Below are 19,508 nucleotides of genomic sequence, written 5' to 3'. Positions count from 1 at the left end.
TCTCAAAGGCAGCAGGAGCTGCAGGTTTGAGATTCTTAATATTCCCCTTCTTCCCAAGGGGAGAGCAGGGCCAAAATCCATTTCAGCTCAGCAGATCACAGTGGTTTCCTAAGAGTTAACTCTGCTATCCCCATCCATCAGGCAGCCAGCGAGGCATCAGAGGGAATGATGGATGTAAAATTATTACAGGGCTGCCACCCGATATACTTCCTGCCATTTGTAACTAGCGCTGGAACTGACACACTTTTTTCATTATTAAACATCCACATTAAGTCAGCATTGGTCACTGTCATTCCACGTTTGGCACTTTCTTAAGGGGAAGAGGGAGAGCTGGGGAGGGAGTGGGAAGGATGGAGGAAGGAGGGGGAGACAAGACATCCTGAATCCCCTGCTCCATAAGCACCAGTAATGGGCTCCGGCTCGCAATGCTGCAATAAATATTGTTACAAACAGCTATTTAGTCACAAGCCAGCAGACAAGTACATGTCAGAGCCTTTTAAAAGGACACACTCCAAGCAGTGTAACATGGAGAACTTGCAGCACAGGTTCAGAGCCAGCCCCAGCAAGGGAAGGGATGTACTCAGCTGGAAGTGTGACCCCATCCCTACACACCAGAAAGGCTCCTGGGTGTCCTCACACAGCTGTCCAGCCACTGCCAGCACTCAGAAATCAGTGACAAGGAGGCAGAGGTGCTGCCTGTGTGCCCTGCTCCTCCTCTGTCCCAGGGAACATCCCTGAGCCTGCAGCAGAGGGGATCTCTGCCTGGCAGTGTGCACATTTGGGCTGCTGCCCCTGCAGAGGGCACGGCAGGCTGGGGTGCACACACTCTGCTGGCTCTCTGTGCTTGTGGACACCTCCCTTGCTGTTCTGGGGCTGAACGGAGAGGCCAGAGCCCCCTGGCTGATGCTGCCTGTTGTGCTGTTTACCCCAGGTAACACTGTTTATGTATGGTGTGTGTCAAGCTATAATTAACTGTAGATGACAATTACAAATAAAGCTATGCACTCGGGTTTCCAAGAAACCACAAAAACACACTCTTCTCATTTATACAAGGAAATGTTTCCAAGAAAAGTAATGTAAAAATATGTTTTACTGCATTTGCAATTAAAATAGGTTTTAGTAAAATCCGTGTTCATAGTGATGCTCAAAGTTTTTACTGTAATCCTCTGAAAATCAAATCCGTCAAGATGGTCCAAGTTGGATGCCCAAAAAGTGACTCACCCAAATCATCTTAGCCATTTTAAAAAATCTTTTCTTATGTATGACTCCCTTTACACAGCTTGTCTCTACTTCCACAAAATTCCTGTCTGACTCCTGCCTCGGCTGGCATGTCTGGCTGTCCACAGGGATCAACCCATCTGGGAACACGAGCAAGAAAACAGGACACATCTGAAGAGCCCCAAGAGCTTCAACAGAGACTCCCAAAGATGATTTCCAGCCCCAGGCCTGCCCAGCAACCCCTGGCAGAGAAATCCCCAGCAAGAGTCTCCCACAAACGCTGGGGAGAGCCCCCAGAGCCCCCCTCCACAGGAAGGCTGCAGAAGCAATTCTTGCAACAGAGAGCTCAACAGGGAATCAATCACAGGCCTCCAAAGTACACTGCCCACTGCAGCAAAGAAGGGAGGAAAATCTGGGATAGCCCCAACAAGTGTTTGTTGCCTATAAATACTAATGTGCATTTCTAAGTACTAATATGCCCAGGGATACATAGATACACATTAGGATAAAAGAGAATAATTACATCTTAATTTCACCCCCCGCCTCCAATTCTCTGGTCAGGAGGCAAAAGTGACAGACAAGATGTCACAAAAGTTCAGGGGCTGCCATTAAGTCCTGTGTTGGGACCTTGAGCTGCTGAAAAGGGAAACTCTGTAAAAAAACTACAGCACTATTTCTTGCCAACCAAATTCCCAACTATCTCATTCTCTGTCTCTGAAAACAGAGAAAACCAGAATAAAGTTTAATTTAAAATGGCAGCACTCGCTTTCCTCTCAAACCTTGCTCCTAGTGAGAAAACCTTAATGTCCTAGAGCAAAAAGACACAAACTTTAGAGAAGTTGGATCATTTGTCTGGATATGAACTTCACATATTAAAATAAATCACAGAATCAATTAGGTTGGAAAACATTTCTGAGATCATCGAGTTCCAATCAGTAAGCCCCAATAAAGTTGTGGCATTAATTGTATCAAAACCCCCAAAGCCTGCAGTTGCTTTAGAAAAATTCTCTATTGAGCAAACCATTTTTAATTCCTGCTACCTTGTAAAAGAACTCCTGTCTGCCCTCCACGAGCCTACCAGGAGGTATGAATTAGAGAGGAAAATAAACTTCAACTGAGGTTGAGGGTGTGAAGTGAAAACAGAAGGAATAAGGAGAATCCCAAGAATAGGCAAGTAACAGAATAAAGTGAATGCAGATGGTTCCACTCCTGTTACTTAATCAAAAGGCTGTGCAGAGTCACTAGAGCCAGCATAAAGTCATGTGTTAGAACAACAGCTGATCTGTATTAAAGAAGATTAACTGGCAATGCCATGGTGGAGGGCCTGGGATTATTTTATGTGCTTCTACTGCTGAACAAGCCGTCAGCACAATTACTGCCCTCCGATGTGAATGACTGATCTGTAACCACAGCTAAACAGCATGCTGCTTAGGGGCCTGGGTGCTTCATGAAGATGAATTTCCATACCATCAAAGTGCTTTTAATGGGCTTCCTGATCCAACCACAAGGCCTGCTTTGCAAGTATACAGAACTCAGGATGAAGGCTTCCTGTCCAAAAGGATTTGGTCGGTTGTCACTTGACAATTCCCAGCCAGCACAAGGAAGGAGAGGGGGGAGATAGGTAGAGTTGTCTCTGCTTTGGTGGATTAAAAAAAAAAAAAAAAGGAAAAAGAAAAAAAAGGGTACAGATGCTTTCTGAATGCAACCAACTGCTGTATCCACAGCTGAATTCAATGCGCTTAACAAATAAGGGCAATTTAGCTATGCTTGCGAGGAATAGCTGGAGTCACTTTGCATTAGCATCTGCCTGAGTGTTAAAGTCATCTCTACATGGGGAGCACAGAAAAGGAATTTCTGCTCCGAGCATCCTTTCAAGAATGCTTAAATATTTGAATATAAATTCCTTTGTGCTTGTGATCGCTTCTTCTTATATCTGACACTCTGCTTTTCCCTTTTCCCTTCTGGTGCTCTTCTCTGTGAAATGCCATAAATATGCTCTAGCCCTCTCTTTCTCTGTCCCCATGGCAGCACCCTGAGACAGAGGGTACTGCTCTCCTGAGACAGAGTGTATGTACTGCCAGATACCTACTACACTGACCTCTTTTCTCCTTCCCCTTCCTCTCCAGTAGTGCAGGGAACTGGAGTCATTTCTACACCACTGACACCCAGGACAGGCCGATGAAAACAGTGCAGCGGTGAGAGGCTCACACGTACACTTAACATTCATTACACAGGCTGCTGGCTTCTCACAGCTTATTGATCAAACTCCATCTAAAACCAGGCAAAATGGAAAGCCATCCAAATCAGCAATCTGCTCATTCTGGACAATATTGTTTGACTCGCAAGCTTCCCAGGATGACTGGGTTTCAAGTTTCTGCTAAATAGCTGATCATCTTTATTCAATCCATTTATCTGCCTGTCTCAGTGAACTGCACAAGACCTTACAGTAGAAGTGGGTTCAATTAAATGTAGCTGACACCAAATGTGACAACAGGAACCTTGTACTGCACAGCGATGGCTGTATCACCCCAGAAAATACAGCAGGAAGGAGAGAACAGGGAAAGTCTTGCTAAGCACACGATGCTGAGGCACACGCCAGAGCTGAGATGTGTATGCTGGGTGGCAGCACTGCAAGGACAGCTCACAATGAATGAGGCAGCGAGCACTGGCAGGTCTGTTTATCCTCCATAAGGCAAGGCAGGGCACACAGAGACATCAGGCACTTACTGCGGAAGGAAGCAAAGCACAGCCCCACGGACACGCACGGCAGTGAGAGCACACACATTTTACTAGAGAATATCCGCTTTGTTGGTATTTTGTATTTTTGTATCTTTGTTGGTATTTTGGTATAGCACAGCCTCACAGGCCAGTGCAAGAGCAGACAGTAGTGAGGCCCATACGTTCTGCTGCCTCCAAGTTTCACTGCAAATATTTGGTGCAGTTTGTGTTGTCAATTCTCTGCTTTTCAATTCTGTTCAGTCATCTAATGTGACATGACAGTGCTACATTGCAATGGTCACAAAATATCATATATGACGACCTCACAAGGCTAAATACCCAGAAGCTGAGCCTGAGTATCAGCAAAGCTTATGTTCCTAAAGAAGCTTGAATATTTCCAAATCCAGCTCATCTCACAAACACATGTAAGCATTTCCATAAAGCAAGATTTCCACTTAGACCCAGAGATTTCCAAGATCACCTTCCCTTAATATGTGTTGACAGGCTGGAATAGAGAATTAGTGGTCTCCAAAGTTCTCGTGAGGGCTTTAACTATCTCTGCCTCCTCCCCACTCTCCCCCAGGGGTCTCCAGGTCTCTCTGTCATGTCATCTTTTGGCTTTTCACTTTTTTTGAACTGTTCTCTTTTCAAAAACAGGGAAGGAAAAATAGAATAAGAAGAAGGAGGACGAGAAGGGAGGAAGAATCTGTTTATCTGTGGGGAGAGGCAAAAGATCACTCTGACCCCTTGCAGAAGGCATCTGGGAAACTCACTTTTTCTGTCCTGCAGTTATTGAGACCCAGGCTGTTGACCACGGCCACCTTCCCATCCAGCACCTGCTGCTCCCTCCGTAGCTGCTCCTTCATCTGCCGGGCCTCCTGGATGGCCTTGGTGACAGCATCGTGGTCATTTAAATAACCTGGGACAGGACAGAAGAAAGGACGTCTTAAAAACCAGAAAGTTACAGGAAAACACTTCAGCTTCCCTCAGTGGAATGCAGTTTATCATTATTAATGAGAAAGAGCTAAAAGGCAATGCCCACAAACCTGCCTGTGCTCTGTAATTCTGCTGTTGTTGTGATAGAGCCACCTGGACACAAAGCCTGAGAAACCTCGGTGCCAAAATCCTCACTGCTGCTATTTGATCCCATTAGTTTTAATATTTCCCTGACACTGCAGAGGTTGGCCCTGTGGTTTGTATGCAGCAGGATGGCACTGGGTACGAGTTAGGGGAAGCTTTGATCATGCCAGCAATCCCAAACTCTTAAAAACAGAGCGTTTCATTCTTCCCCTTCTCCAAACTTGTGACTGCATTAAAATAAACCACAGGTGGCGGTGGTTTGCTATACATATGAAATGCATAATGGCTGAGAAGAAAAACCTCATCCACTGAATACTCCCCACCACCACCTGTCATTCATAAATGTACAAGAAACCACAGCTACATGGACCTACATTCCCACTCCTATTCATGCTGCTAATAGTAGGTCAAATGTCCACTGTTTTGCTGCAAATTCACAGCCTAGGGCTTAGCCTTAGTAGTCACTGAATTATTTCCTTTTAAAATGTTACAAGCATCACCGGCACAGCTAATACTATTTAATTTTAAATGTGACACTTTGTCATTTTTTTCCTTTAGCGTACCGTAGATTATACTTATTATGATCTGCATGTCATTTGTAGGGTAGAATACTGATGGGAGACTCCAAGCCCCAGTCTATTTTTCAGATATTAAAGTAGAGGCTAATATCTATCAACCTCCCTCTCCCCTTCCACATCCCCACACGTGCACACACACACACACACACACACGCACGCACTCTTCTTTCTGTCTTTTAACTAGGGCATAAAAACGGCATAAAATGAATCTGTAATATGAAATTGCCCAGAAAAGGGACTTCTGTTTGTGACATGAGGCTAAATCTAACCAGATCCATTGGTGAATTGTGACAGATGGAGGGACTGTGAGACAGAAGGCAGGCACTAATCACACACAAAATGACCGGCTTGCCTCAACATGTTCCATGGATTCCAGCAAACTTTACACCCTAATCCATTTTTAGAACAAAAAACATCTGGGCCATAAATCCTCTAATCTGCCAAAACACGCTATTAAATCCCATGATTTGTTGAAAAACACTAAGATTAAAGAAAGGAAATATAAAATGGCTAACTGCCGTGTTAGGAAAGTGTTATTAATACTCTTTCTTTGTCTCAATTATGAATGTTCTGTTCCTAAAGAGCCTTGTCTAATCATGTCAGATTACACATCCCTGTTGTATTGCTAGACTCTTCTATCTGATCTGCTGATTGCCAAAAAACGCAGGACATTGTCTTGCTGCTTGAAACATTTCTGGGGAAGAAGCTGATGTCAGATTAGTTCAGTGCTGTGCTGCTGTCAGGATTTCAGCTTGGTCTGGGGTTTTATTGTTGGTTTTTCTTGACTGTGGATAGAGTGGGACTGATATTCCCATCTTCTCTGGAGGAGAACAGCTAGAAAGAAAAGTTCCTGTGCAGTTTGACTGTTGCTAATTGTACTAACAGCTAGCTTTTGGCTAAAACCCCAGGAACCCTGAGAGTTATGTACGAAATAACTTGATCCACATTGCTTTTATCAAATGACCCAGTTCGGTAATTCCCAGCCAATGGAATTCCAGTAATTCCAGTTTTCCCAGTGTAAGGAAGAATATAGCCTGCACCAGCACAGCTGATTTTTCTTTTTTTAATTTTTAAATTTTTTTTCATCTCCTTTTCACCAACTTGCCTGGTTTCTTCCCCAGTTTGCATCTGTTAACCTTTGCATCTGATCAACCTTGCATGTAGTCAGAATAAATTAAAAGGGAAGCAAATAAACAAACAAACAGCAGTATTAGTGCCGCTTTTGCTGCTGTCTAGGTATAATACTTTCAGTCTGTAACAGAGCCAAATTTGCCTAGGAGCTGGAATTCATGCCCTTCTCCAGACTATTTGGCTTTTCCTGAATACTGCTATCTTTGAGACAGTTTGGCACATGACAGTGAATAAAAGCAAGCACTCCTTATGTTTTTCAGTAGCTGCCAAGATGCTGGTGTGCAGGGAAATGATTAATATAGAAGCGAGTTGAATGTAAATTATTGTTGTTTAGGGTAGGTGGTGAATTATTGACAGAGAGGGGAACTGCATTACATAAAATGAACTTGGTTCCAAGGATTGCCAAACTAGCACAGAGATGTTGCAGATAATGGCAAAGAGCAGAGAGAAGTTGTTTCTGTTTTTAGTACACGGACATATGCCTGTTCCCAAAAAGAAATGCTTGGATTTAAAGTCATACATGAAGCCATGACATTTGTGACTGCTCAGTCTGTAGCACAGTTTCTGAGCTATGGGGATAGCTCTGGAGAGGGCTGTGGAGCTGCATGCCTGAGTGCAGCCCTGCTGACAACCCCTGAGGCTCTGAGTCGTGTCCCCCACACAAAGCTGAGCAATACACAGGCATTTCTCCAGCCAAGGGGCCTGGAGGGCTTCCAGAGAAGGGTTTGATCTGAAGTTAGTGGTGCTGAGAAGGGACAGCCCAGCTGCATGGCAGCAGGGTGGGCAGGCACACCTGGGACAGACAGCTTGTGCCTGGTGCTGACAGCTCCAGTCACTCCAGAGGTGGAGGGGCTGACAAGTGGCTGAGTGTGCCCAGGGGCTCTTTGTGGAGGGATTTATTTATCACTCAGGATGAGAAAGTGACCCAGCTTCCCTAACACGTCAGGGACCTTTGTGGCTTGGCTAAAAACCCTACCAAAGTTTCTCCTGGTGCAGCTCCTGTGGAGGGTGAGCTGGGATTTCAAGCTCACTTCAGGCTCACCAGGGTTTCCCCATGGCAATGAGCCCTGTTTGCTGTCCTTGGGCTGGACCTGACCTAGCAGTTAGCAGGAGATTCTGCAGGGAGCCCAGGAGCTTCTCCTTCCTGTCCTTCAGTGCTCTATTAAAGGATAAACCTCTGCTAGGAGTGTCCATCCAGCTCCTGCACCAGCTAAAGACAGCTTATCTTCCACATACAGCATGCACAGAGATACTGCTCAGCAACCTCAAAAAGTCACTTTCTATATTTGTAGCAGAGAGATATACAGCAGTGAACTCGATGTCATTAACAATAACTTAAATATGTTATCTTTTGCTCCACGGTTTTCCATGGTTTATTAATGGTATAACACATTAATTCTTCTTACAAGAGTGACCTTTAAAGCTCTGTTCATCCTCACAGCTTTTATCCAATTACATTATCACTCATTAAAGGTACAGCATTTCAAAATCTGCACCTTGTTAAAAGAAGTAAATTGCAGGGGTCTCAAACCTATGGAAAATACCAGGTGTGCAGGCAAAGAGGATTGGAGAGGGGAGAACAAGAGATGTCTTGCCACTGAAATGTGAGTCAGATGCTTAACTTCCCATGGAAATATGATGTTCCCTCTACTTAAGGACAAAAAATCTAGTGTGAAAAAATAAAATTCCATGCATTGTGCATGGAGAGCAGCAGGGTCAAGCAGACTGAAGATAAAATACATTACTATGCATCACAGTTAAAGAGTATAGGGTAAATAACAATACTGACATTAACAATTAGTAATGTGATATTTTAAAAATATTTCTATAATTGTAATGTGTCATAGCAAATAAATATGACTGCATAGCACTGCTGTATCACAGACATAGCTTTGATAGGTTTGACCTACAACTTCTTTTGGGGTTTTCTGTGCTACCCCTGAAAGTAGCCAGGCAGGAGATGCTTTAGAAGACAGCAGAAGAAGTACAGCTGCCTCACTCAATTCCCAAAACAGAGCTTGATTTACATAATGGAACCTTGATCCAGGTCATACTCAATTATTTCATGGAATACAACATTTCAGTTAGAAGGATCAGGAATGGGATGTGTACACATTTTCCTTACACACACAAAGGACAGTCCCTGTAACACATCAGATTTATGAAATTACCAGTAAGACTGTTACTATTTAGATCATCCTTAGGCAAAGACATAATTTTGGCTGGAGGAGGAACTATCACTATTTTCTGGAACAAAGTCAGTCAAGACTTTTTGCAACACAGAACAACAATTTGGGGTTTTCTAGAATGAACCTGATGATTGTTTTGCTTATTACACCAAGGTGAAATACTATTCCATTCAGCATTCGGATGGACTGAGAATTAAACTTGTAACTTTGGAAAGACGCAGACTTTTACCTTAAAGAGATGTTTCTGAAAGCTCATCCATCACTTTTAGATGACACAGGACAATATCATGGGTCTCCAGTGCCCATCATTCTAGGTCACTGTGTGTAGCGTGTGCCATTAAAAACCAGCATTTATCAGAAAGCAAAGCAGATTCTGAAATAACACAGGCCTTTGTTTTCTGAGCCTGTAAAAGTTAATATACCCATCCTGAAGGAAAGTCTCTGAGTTTGTGCACCCACACCAACCAGCTGCAGCAGGACGGTCCCCCTGGGCCAGCTCTGGGCACACTGCCTGGCACTGGCTGATAAAAACCCTTCCCAGCAGGACAAGGGGGACACACAGGGCTGGGGGGGACACACAGGGCTGGGGGGGACACACAGGACAGAGGAGGACACACAGGATGGAGAGGGACACACAGGACTGAGCTCACCTATTGTGTTGGCTCTGGCTGAAGGACTCGCTAATGTTGCTGGCACGGAGGACTTTAGTGAACTGGCCCCACTGTTTATTCTCAGAGCTGGCATGTGAGGAGAGGTGGGGGATGTGGGAGATTTGCCATCAGATGTCTTGGGTTTGGCTGAAAGGTTCAGAGGCTGGGCCACTTCATCCTGTGAAAGCAGAGGAGGAAAGAGGTTATCACCCGAGCGCTGCTGGCACAGCTCTGCCCAGCCAAGGCAGTGCTTTCAGCTCCCTTGCACCCCCGAACCTGAGAGCCTGGATCACACAAATGAAGATCAAATGTGATACCTCTTGTCACTCCAGTCTGGAACTGCAGTGACTGATAAACTGGAAAATGAGTGTGACATGATCAGAGAACATCATCCATTTGCACTATCTCTGAAGAAATTATTCCCATCAACAAGACATTTGCCTCTATCAAAATAAAGAGCAATTTTACAGTTACATTTTATTTTGAATCTTATATTCATTAATGAAGTAAAAACTGAAGACCATTTTCACTTAACACTCAACCACCACTAGCCAAACTGGGCAAACAAGTGAATGGGGGTTCACTTGGATTTTTTTATGGTCTTTTTTTTTGGGGGGGGTGCCTTCTCTTTGGTTTTTCTTTTTTTTAACTTGCATTTTCCCCTGAACTTCCCAAACTTAGAATTCTTGGTTTTTTTTTTTTGGGGGGGGGGGTGCCTTCTCTTTAGTTTTTCTTTTTTTTAACTTGCATTTTCACCTGAACTTCCCAAACTTAGAATTCCAAGCACAAAAACACCATAGGAAATAAATACTTCTCCTCGACCTTAACAAAACCTGACACAGTAACCTGGGTAATTCTGCACACACCCCTAGATGTTTTTATCTGGCGCAAAGCTGAACTTCTAGATTTCACAATTATTATTATTATTATGTGAAAACAGAAAAATTGGGTGACATTTTTTGCAGGGTAATGGTATTATTCTTAAACCTGGCTTGATTACAGACAAGAGTGCTATAAAAAACTTAAAATGCCAAGTAATGTATTTTTGTTCGACCAAAGCAAAATACAATAAAAAAAAAAGAAAAAAAACCCAACAGAGAAGGGAGGAAAGGATTTTCAACAAGGGGAACATTTTAGAAGTGATTTTAACTGACTTTTAAATAAGCAGAACTAATGGATGTGATATTAGATCAAATCATCACGTAATAGCTTGGCTCTTGTCTGACACTGTGACTTAGGAAAGTCATCCTTTAGCTACGAGAAGTGCTTCATCAGACAGCTGGGCTCCAGCTCCAGGCATGAAGAAACTGATTCTGGTCTCCCTAAACTGTAAGCACATTTAGTTTTATAGAATCATTCCTGACTTACTTACAACAATGCAAAGCTGAGTGAGATTAGACTCAGCTTTTGGTTTTTGTGGGGTTTTTTTTGTTTGAGTGTTTTCCTGTTACCACTGAAGTCTCTGTAACTATCCTGTAACAGTGGTTCTTCTCCACACAGGGGGCTGTGCTGCAGGAAAGAAGGAATTTTACAGCTGCCTATTGCTCATGGAAATATGGTGTAGATGTCTCCACACATAAAGACAATTCTGCAAAGCTCTGTCATGCAACTTTCCCATTGCCTCTGAGCAAAGCACCTTTGTTAGATTTGATTATATTTCTGCATTTGGCTATATTTCCAAAGTTTTGTGACAGTCATAGCAGATAAACATTATCAGAGGCATAGTGGACAAAGCTGTCATCCTGAAAGTGATGTTGAAGCCATCCTAGAGGCAACTTGTGCATAAAATAAATGGGAAAAAAATCAGTGCATAGAATTGCCTTAGGAGCCTACACACTATACTCCCAGAAGTGAATTAGGTACCTAGATGGCAGAGTTCTGTTATCTTCCCTGAGATTTAGGCTGCAGGGTTAAAAATGTCACCAGTAAAACTGGCAGTCGACATTTTTAGAAGGGATTTGTTACTTTACAGTAATACAAATCCATTGTAGTAGAATACAACAGAGAAAGATAAAATTAGAATAAAGTAAAATACCAGACAAATGGAAGAGGACTTGCTTTGCTGCTCCCCTGATTTCAATTAAAAAACAAAGAAGTCTCACAACAGTCCAACTCTAGTGTTGTCAAATCGGTGCTGAGGTAGTTGCATTAAAGTTTTGAGTACAAATGAGCCAACAAACCAACCAAAGACAGCAACCCCGTGCCAGACAAGGATCCCTGAACAGCAAAGCCATGTAACTATCTGGAAGGAAGGCAGCCTGAGAAGCAAAGTAAACCTGCCCACAGCCTGGTTTCAGCTCAGTCCAAGAGGTTTTGGTTTCCCTGCACGTTGGATTCTTGGCCTCTGCTGTAAGGCTCAGCAAAAGGGGCTGATCCGTGGCAGATGTGGAGTAGAAAGCTGCAGTGTGCTCCCTGCCCAGCAGAAATCTGACAGAGCAGCAGCTCAGGAGGAGCAGGCAGTCCTGGTGGGAATGGCTCTCACCCATGGCAAAGGCAGCGTGGGTTCCAACCCACATGCCCATCGTGACAGGCTTCTCAGCCTCATCCTCAGTCCTCCAGCCATCCTATCCCTATAAAGCTTATTTCCTTCCTTCCTCTTGCTCCTTCTCCCTATTCTCAGCTCTTTTGTTCCCTTTTTTTTTAACCTGGTGTGAAGGCAAGGTCCTGTCCAAGTCCACTACTCAAGGGTGGCTCTGATCTCGTTTAATGCAAGTTTTTTTATCCCTATTGTAGGCATCAAGCAATGAGGCTGTTTGTGTTGCAACCATTCTTGGTAGTAAGAATGCTCCTCTTCATTCAAGTCAGCACAGCCTTCTCTGAAGCCAAGGAATATAAGGCCTTGTGGAAATAATAGAAGTCGACAGCTCCAGAGCTGATAAATGTCATTCCAAATTGCCCCTTCATTCACTTTCATTGTGTGCTCAGGCTAATGGTAAATTAATCGGAGGTCACAGAAGCTTGGTTCTCATAAAGGAGGATAAGTAAACAATTTTCAGCTATTATATATATTTACAAAATGATACTACTTCACTGTTTGGTCTTCATAACATTTTTACTTCTGTTATTTCAAAGAGCATTCTCAAATCCTCGCTGGAAGTCAAATGCATTAAAAATCCTGCGTTGCATCACGATGTGGTAATAACTTCAGTCATTTCCTTTACAATAGTGGAACTACAATAATTTATTCCAAAGGACTCTAAAAAATATCTGGAGGACAAGTAATAACATACAATTGTGTTAAGTGTGAAGAGGACTGTTAGGATCTTCAGTCAGTGAAACATGTTACTCTTTTCCCTTTCTGCAGCCATAAATTCAGAATCCTCTGCTCTTCCAGCTTAAATCAAGAACTGTACTGTCTTCGTTATTGATCTGAGCCTGTGTAACCCAAATAAGAATTAGTTAGTCTACCTTTACTTTTTAACTATAAAATCTTCCAGCTAACATTCTGCCACATGACAGATTAGCAGAATTTTCCCAATTATGCCAGACTGCTCGGGCAAGTAAGAGACATAAAGATAAAGCCCAGATGTAGCATCTTCAGATAGACAGAATCTTTCAAAAGCCAGGAGATTTGATTTTATGCAGTGGATCACAGAATCCAGAATTACTCCCTGCACTCAATTTTTATTAGAGAAAGCATTGATTGGTCCCTGCCCTTTTTGAAATGCAGCTATTCTAAGATGACATTGATGAGGTGGGTTTCTTTCCCAAGCCAGGATTGTTTGAAGAGTTAAAGTCAAACATTTATTTATATATCAGCCAAAACATTAATGCTGAGACCAGAAGACGTTAATACCCAAAAGGCTTGTAATAATATAAACACAGATGTGATGAAAATAAAGTATGATCTTTATTAAAGGTTACGAAATGTCTCTTTAAAAGTAGCACATTTGTCTTACAAAACAAAATACACACACACACAAAATAAATGTAGAAAATAAAGCATAAGCAAAAACAGAGGAAGAGGGGCTAATAAAATGTACCCACACAAAGCAAAGCACTGGCAAAGAGATTCCCATCCCCTGGATCACAGCTGGGTCACAACAGTTGCTGCTTTAGGGAGAACTGATGTGCTCCCCAGGACTGGAAGACTCATTAACCAAAACTTGAATTCAGGGAACTTTAAATCCTTGATTTCCTCTAGGTTTTTTTTCCCCAGGTTGTATCTAGGTATTTGAGGAAAGAAAGAACCCTCCACCTACACCAGGATTTGGGGGGGTAAGTAAAATATTCAAGAGCTGTATTTTTGCAGCTTCACTCAGCCTGGATTAGTGTAACTCTGAGCTGTCACACTTCAAACTTCAGACACAGAAAATCTCCAAGTTCAAGTGCCTGACATGCCACACAAACAGAAATGCTGCTGGCAAGCTGAGCGTGGATCACACTGGTTTTATAAGGTCTGCTGGGTCCTTTGGAAAGGTAAAATGCTACAGGTTAACACAAAGTGCTTATTAACGTGGGAGGAAAGATGAAAGAGAGGGCAAAGGAAGGGATTTGGCCGCAGCCAGGCAGGGACAGCAGCAGAGCTCCAGACAGACCCAGGAATTCTGACTCGCAGTCACCAGCCCTGGAATAGCTGGCTGCAGTGATGTCTTTTCTAATCTTGCCATCATGCTGTCTCTATTTACTTCCTCCTAGGATAAAAGGTTAATTCATCTCTACGGAGAATAGATATGGAAAAAGAAGGGGATAAAATCTGATTTGGAGAAACTCTCTAAACCATTTATTAAAAATGGCACTATTTCAACACCAAGAGCTGAATAAAAGACTGATAGCCCACACGAATGAACCAGTCTCAGAGAATGAAAAAGGGGGGTGGGGCTGCTGGTGAAGAACCCAGACGATTCATTAGAATTTGATAATCTCACTTCCTTTCTCATATTTTAAGGTTAGTGCACTATTAAAATAGAGTTTCTGAATTATTGTACTGTCATTTACACCCGAGTGCTGGATCCCACTGTGGCACACGCTGGAGGCCCAGGTTGCAGGGTTTATTACAAAATCATGAACTGCTCTGGGTATCATCTGACTGGCAACACAAATGTGCTTAAATGACCTGGCTTAAGCACAGCCCAGCCTGCTCTGCTAAAGAGGCTTTTCATGACCTCTGGGAACACATTCACCACGTCTTGCTGCCTATTGAAATGACCTTGACAGTACAAATTACAGCCAAATGAGTTAGAAATAAGAAGCCAGGGAGGGGGGTTTCTACAAGATTGCCTCTGCCACCTCAACAGAAACAAAGCCTCATCCCCCCACCCTGGTTCTGTTTCCTGGAGATCTTAATTTCAATAGAAATGCAAAATATGGAGCACTTACTGGCATGTCTGGGGCAGAAGACAATGATGCTATTGTTGCCCACTGAACAATGCAGCCACTCAGTGGCTTATCCAGACTCCTGCTTATCCAAAAGTGTCTAACCAAAATAAGAACCCGAGGTACCACAGCAGAGATGCAAAGAAAATCCTCTGGAATCAGTGTCCCTCAAGACTACAGCTGCCCACACACTCATACAGACACTGGCAGCTTCCTTCACATCCCCTCCCCTGCTCCTGAAGCCACTCATGGTGGAACTATCAGCACTGATAATAAGAAGCCAAGAGGCAAAGGCAGTGGTGAAACATGTATAAATGAATCATGCTGCTGATATTATCCTCACTGATGAAATAATTGTATTAAATTAAGCAGGGGTGTTCACATGACAGGATGGGTGAATTAGATAATGCTCATCTGCAGCTGTACCTCCTCCTGCCACATTCTCAAGTTTTGATTAAGAATAATGTGTCCCTTCCTGCAAAGGTGGAAATTTCTCTAACTACGCAGAAAAACACATACGAGACATGAAACCAGGTATCTTGGTTATGACACTGTAATAAACACAACAGAATTATCCTTCACTTCATTGTATTCTTGCCCACAAGTTTCAGCAGCAAAAGCAGCATGACCAGGCTCTGGTTAGAAAGGAAAAGAAGAGAAGGATGAGGGCAGGTATGAGGAACAATGGTGTTCCTTCCTTCTGGCTCTGCACAGACCTTTACTTCTGTGATGGTGCAGAAAGATCTCTCCCTGGGTTTTTTTCTATACCCAGAGCAGCAATATCTAATTTTTATTTTTTTTAAATGATGCGTTGCTTTGCTTTTCCTGCATGAGTTTCTCTCAGGAGGCAGGTACTTTCTGGACTCAGGGCATGTTATTCAACCCAAGTTAGTCCTTCACTGACACTGCCCAAATACTCTTATTCATGGGACTCAAAGGGGGAAACTGAGCTGCCTTACACTAGTGACAAATACTCTTTTTGTTCTCTGCTCTGCATATAGGGAACTACTCAATGCATAAATTACTCCCCAAGGGTGATTTACACACTGGGAGGATTAGTGCACAGCCTCCATTCTTGTTCATGGAGAAAAGTGGTGCAGGAACACAGCAAGTGAATCTGCTCCGTAGCACCTGTGACAGAGAGGACTTCTCCCCCAGTCTTCCTCTGCAACAGCAGGGACTCTCAGTGAGGATATTCTGGGATTTCTTCCTCTCAGAGAGATCCCTAACATCCTCCCTTTTCCTTTTTCCTTACAAGTGGAGTTGCCAGGAAAGATGTCAGCCACCCTGCAGACTAATTTACTGCCCTGCAAACCCCAAGCTCTGGTTTTGTCTGCTCTGCACGTTGTCACAGTAAAACCAGAGGGCTGCTGGGTGGTTTTCACTTCGCATTTAGCAGCGCTGTTTGCCAAAGCAGAACTCCCCAACAGGTGCGGGAAGGACAGAGGAGGAGCATGCAGAATGGCCTGTCTGTGAGATGGCAGACTGCTCCCCTCCAGCCCACACCTCTGTGTGACACACAGCACTCACTGCAGCACCTCTCCTGCCAGGCACAGAACACACAGGCTGCGGTGACAGAGGAGAAACCACACAATTGTGGGATCACTTCAGTCCTCCTGCTGCCTCAGACGTGGGGAGGGGGATGTTTCAGCTGCGGGGCAGCCTCAAAGCAGTGTCTGGAGAGAGAACCAGCACTGCCCTCCCAAGTCTGTGTCCAGGGGTGACCTGGCACCAAGGCCTTCCCTGTGCAGCACCTGCTCACACCTCTGCTCACAGACACAGCTCTTGAAAGGTCTTCAGGGAAGGCTGCACTGGGACCTTGCCCTTTGGGGTGCTGTGGAGCACAAGGCAGACTGCCTGGCCAAGAGAACACACCAGGACGTGCAGCTGAGCAGAAGGAACAGCCTGGTACGTGTTTACCCAAAAGTCATTTGTTCAGTGTCACAGATCTTCAGAGACAAATCCTCCCAAGCACACTGGCACTCCTGGCTGGCTTTGGACTGTCAAAGTGCCCAACCATCCTTGTGAACTCTGCTGGTAATCTCCACAGACAAATAGCACAATGTGTTTGAGGAAAGCAGCCAGTAGGAGATTTCTAGGCTCATTTTCCTTGAACACGAGTTTTCAGTCCCACCAGCCTCTAGGGAAACCTGATGACTTATGGATGCTTATCCCAATGCGGATCCAAATTTCAGCATTTGTTTTCATCCACATAGAAGTAAATTACTTAGTCCTATCACCATTATTCTTCTAATTGGGCATTTGCTCTTCTGTTTGACTGGAACCAGCAGAAGTGAGAGTTGCTCACCACCTTGCTGAGAGGACTCAGTAAGAGGATTTTCAGTACAGCATGAAAATAAACTGCAGGAACAAAGAGCTTTTAGCATTTACTTGCACCTCATAATGGAAAACCTCCTTCCCATTCTGCATCTCTGAGTGAGTGAAAATTTAACTCAGCAGCCTCATATAGAGAAAAGCCTCAGTGAAGCTGAGCAAATCTCACCAGGCTGGTCCTGAAAAGAGAAGGGAAAGGACTCTTCCTATGGAGACTGCTTCTCCCAAACTGCCCCCACTGAAATACACAGCAACCAGTAAAGTACAGAAGGGGAAAAAAAAAAATCACTTCTCCAGTGTACCATAGGAATTATTAATTAATTAGAGCTCATAATTACTCTGACAGCTTCTGCCTTATTTTACAGCTGGGAAGAATAAGGCACAAAGTGGCTAAATGATTTGCCTAATCTCACACAGTGAGTAAACAGCTGAGTCACAAGGAAGAGCACAGCCACTCTTCCTCAGAGCAGTGTTTGGGAGTTCCTTTGATCCTGCACTGAACCTCCTAAAATGTCCAGCTGCTTCAAAAGAAGCTGCAGAAAAAGCAGACAGAGGTCAGACAGCTTGATCTGTGGTTATCTGTTCCTGAAGCTGTGCTGGGTAGAAACTGTAGTGCTCTGTGCCCCAGTTAATTTTGTTTTTTAAAATCCTTTCTGCATAATTCTGAACGTGTGGAGTTAATAGCATGCAAACCTCTTCTACCTATAACGAGGCTGTTTAAAAAATGGAAACAGGCATTGGACTGGATTTTGTTGCTGCCTAAACTGCACCTGGAGTCACCACCTTCCAAGGAACAATCCCCAGTAAATGTTAGGCAGAATGAACAGCAATAAAACGACAAACCTGCAAGGATGGGGAGAGACTTGGAAGGAAATAAAACAAGGACCTGCAAAGCCAAACAGCATTACAAACTGGTACATTTTAAATGAACAACAAGAAAACAGAAGCCACAGTGATCAAAGCCTCCCACCTCCTCTCTGTGGTGGATGACACCTTCGCTGGGAGCACACCACCACCTCTAACCCCACACCTGCAAAAGGAATTAATTTCAAAAAGAATACACACCAAAGAGAACCATATCAAAACAAATTAGCAACAGACCCCTCATCCTGCTGTGGTCAGGCAGGAGAGACAGGGATGCTCACAGTTGCTAACATTTAGGGGAAAAAAAGACAAAACAAAACCAATCCTCCCCCCACCCCTCAAAAAAACAAAAAAACCCAAACAACAAACCACCCAAAAAAACCCAGCTGTTGAAAACTTTAGAAGAAACAAGTCCAAAGACCTTGAAAGAAAAGAGATTTCAAACAGCTTGGACAACTGGCAGGGGGCGAAGAAATTCCTTTTCAAAAAACACCTGTGCTTTCTCTGACTTTGGATATCTCCATGCAGCCTAGGCAGATTTCTCACTAGGAGAGGCAGCAAGTACAGCCCAAGGAATATGTAGTGCAAAGATAATACACACTGTATTTATGTACAGATACACACAACTGCAACCAAAATGCCAAGATGTGCTTTGCAACTGTGGCCATGACTTGCTTGAAAATTTTGTTTTTCCAACTAATAGCTTGTATTATCAACACAAAACTCATCTGTCTTTAATATTTGCATGCTATTAAAAACATCCCAGACCACTACAATTAAAATGAATTTACACTCAATCCTGCTCGATATCTTTATGTTTCACCTCCTTTTAGCAGCAAGATGAAATCTAATCAGCAGCTGCAGAAACCGGAGGGAGTTTAAGGTACTCTAGGGAACTGAAAGCCAACACACAATTCAGTAAATACTGCACTCACAGAAGAATTTGTTTAATATTTGTACCCCATCCATGATCCCATATGTGGGGTCAGCTACTTGAGAGAACATCTCTTGGGAATGGCTGGGATTGCTGCAGCCATGCCTTTTGTCAATTCCTGATCCCTTAGGTCATGCCAGAGAGAGCCAGGCTCTGTTCCTACTTTACAGAAAACTTCCTCTGGGAATTTGAGTGAGCCACTCCTTACCCAGCCTTCTGTGCATGGCCACTAACATCTTTGTGAAGCCACCACAAAGTGCCACCAAATACAAATTCTAGTGTTTTACACAAGGCTCAGAAAGCAAAGGGTAACCCCTTTGTCCCAACTCTCACAAAACTGGGGACAAGACAACCTTTCACCTCTGAAAAGAGTTTATTCTGTGCAAACTGGGCACATCAGTGCCCAAACAAACATCAGACATGTTGCTGAAACTGCATGGCAACACCAACATTTGCAACCCTTTAGGTTTAGGAACTACTATTCATGTTATAGATT

General features: G+C 43.6%; 1 protein-coding gene across 16 annotated transcripts in view; it reads right to left on the bottom strand.

Moving 5' to 3' along the window:
* The window catches only part of SOX5 (SRY-box transcription factor 5), a 607,462-nt gene that overhangs the window by 25,391 nt on the left and 562,563 nt on the right, over positions 1 to 19,508 (bottom strand). For all 16 annotated transcript variants that reach the window (XM_039698241.1, XM_039698239.1, XM_039698237.1 and 13 more), the window contains 2 exons: positions 9,565 to 9,742; positions 4,710 to 4,855 (listed from right to left, as the gene is read on the bottom strand). In XM_039698241.1, the coding sequence (XP_039554175.1) occupies positions 4,710 to 4,855; positions 9,565 to 9,742 (324 nt within the window). The remainder of the gene's footprint in view (positions 1 to 4,709; positions 4,856 to 9,564; positions 9,743 to 19,508) is intronic.

The sequence above is a fragment of the Passer montanus genome, unplaced genomic scaffold (assembly GCF_014805655.1).
Source record: "Passer montanus isolate IOZ18808 unplaced genomic scaffold, ASM1480565v1 scaffold122, whole genome shotgun sequence".
Lineage (NCBI taxonomy): Eukaryota > Metazoa > Chordata > Aves > Passeriformes > Passeridae > Passer > Passer montanus.
This window is presented reverse-complemented; position numbering and strand designations above follow the sequence as displayed.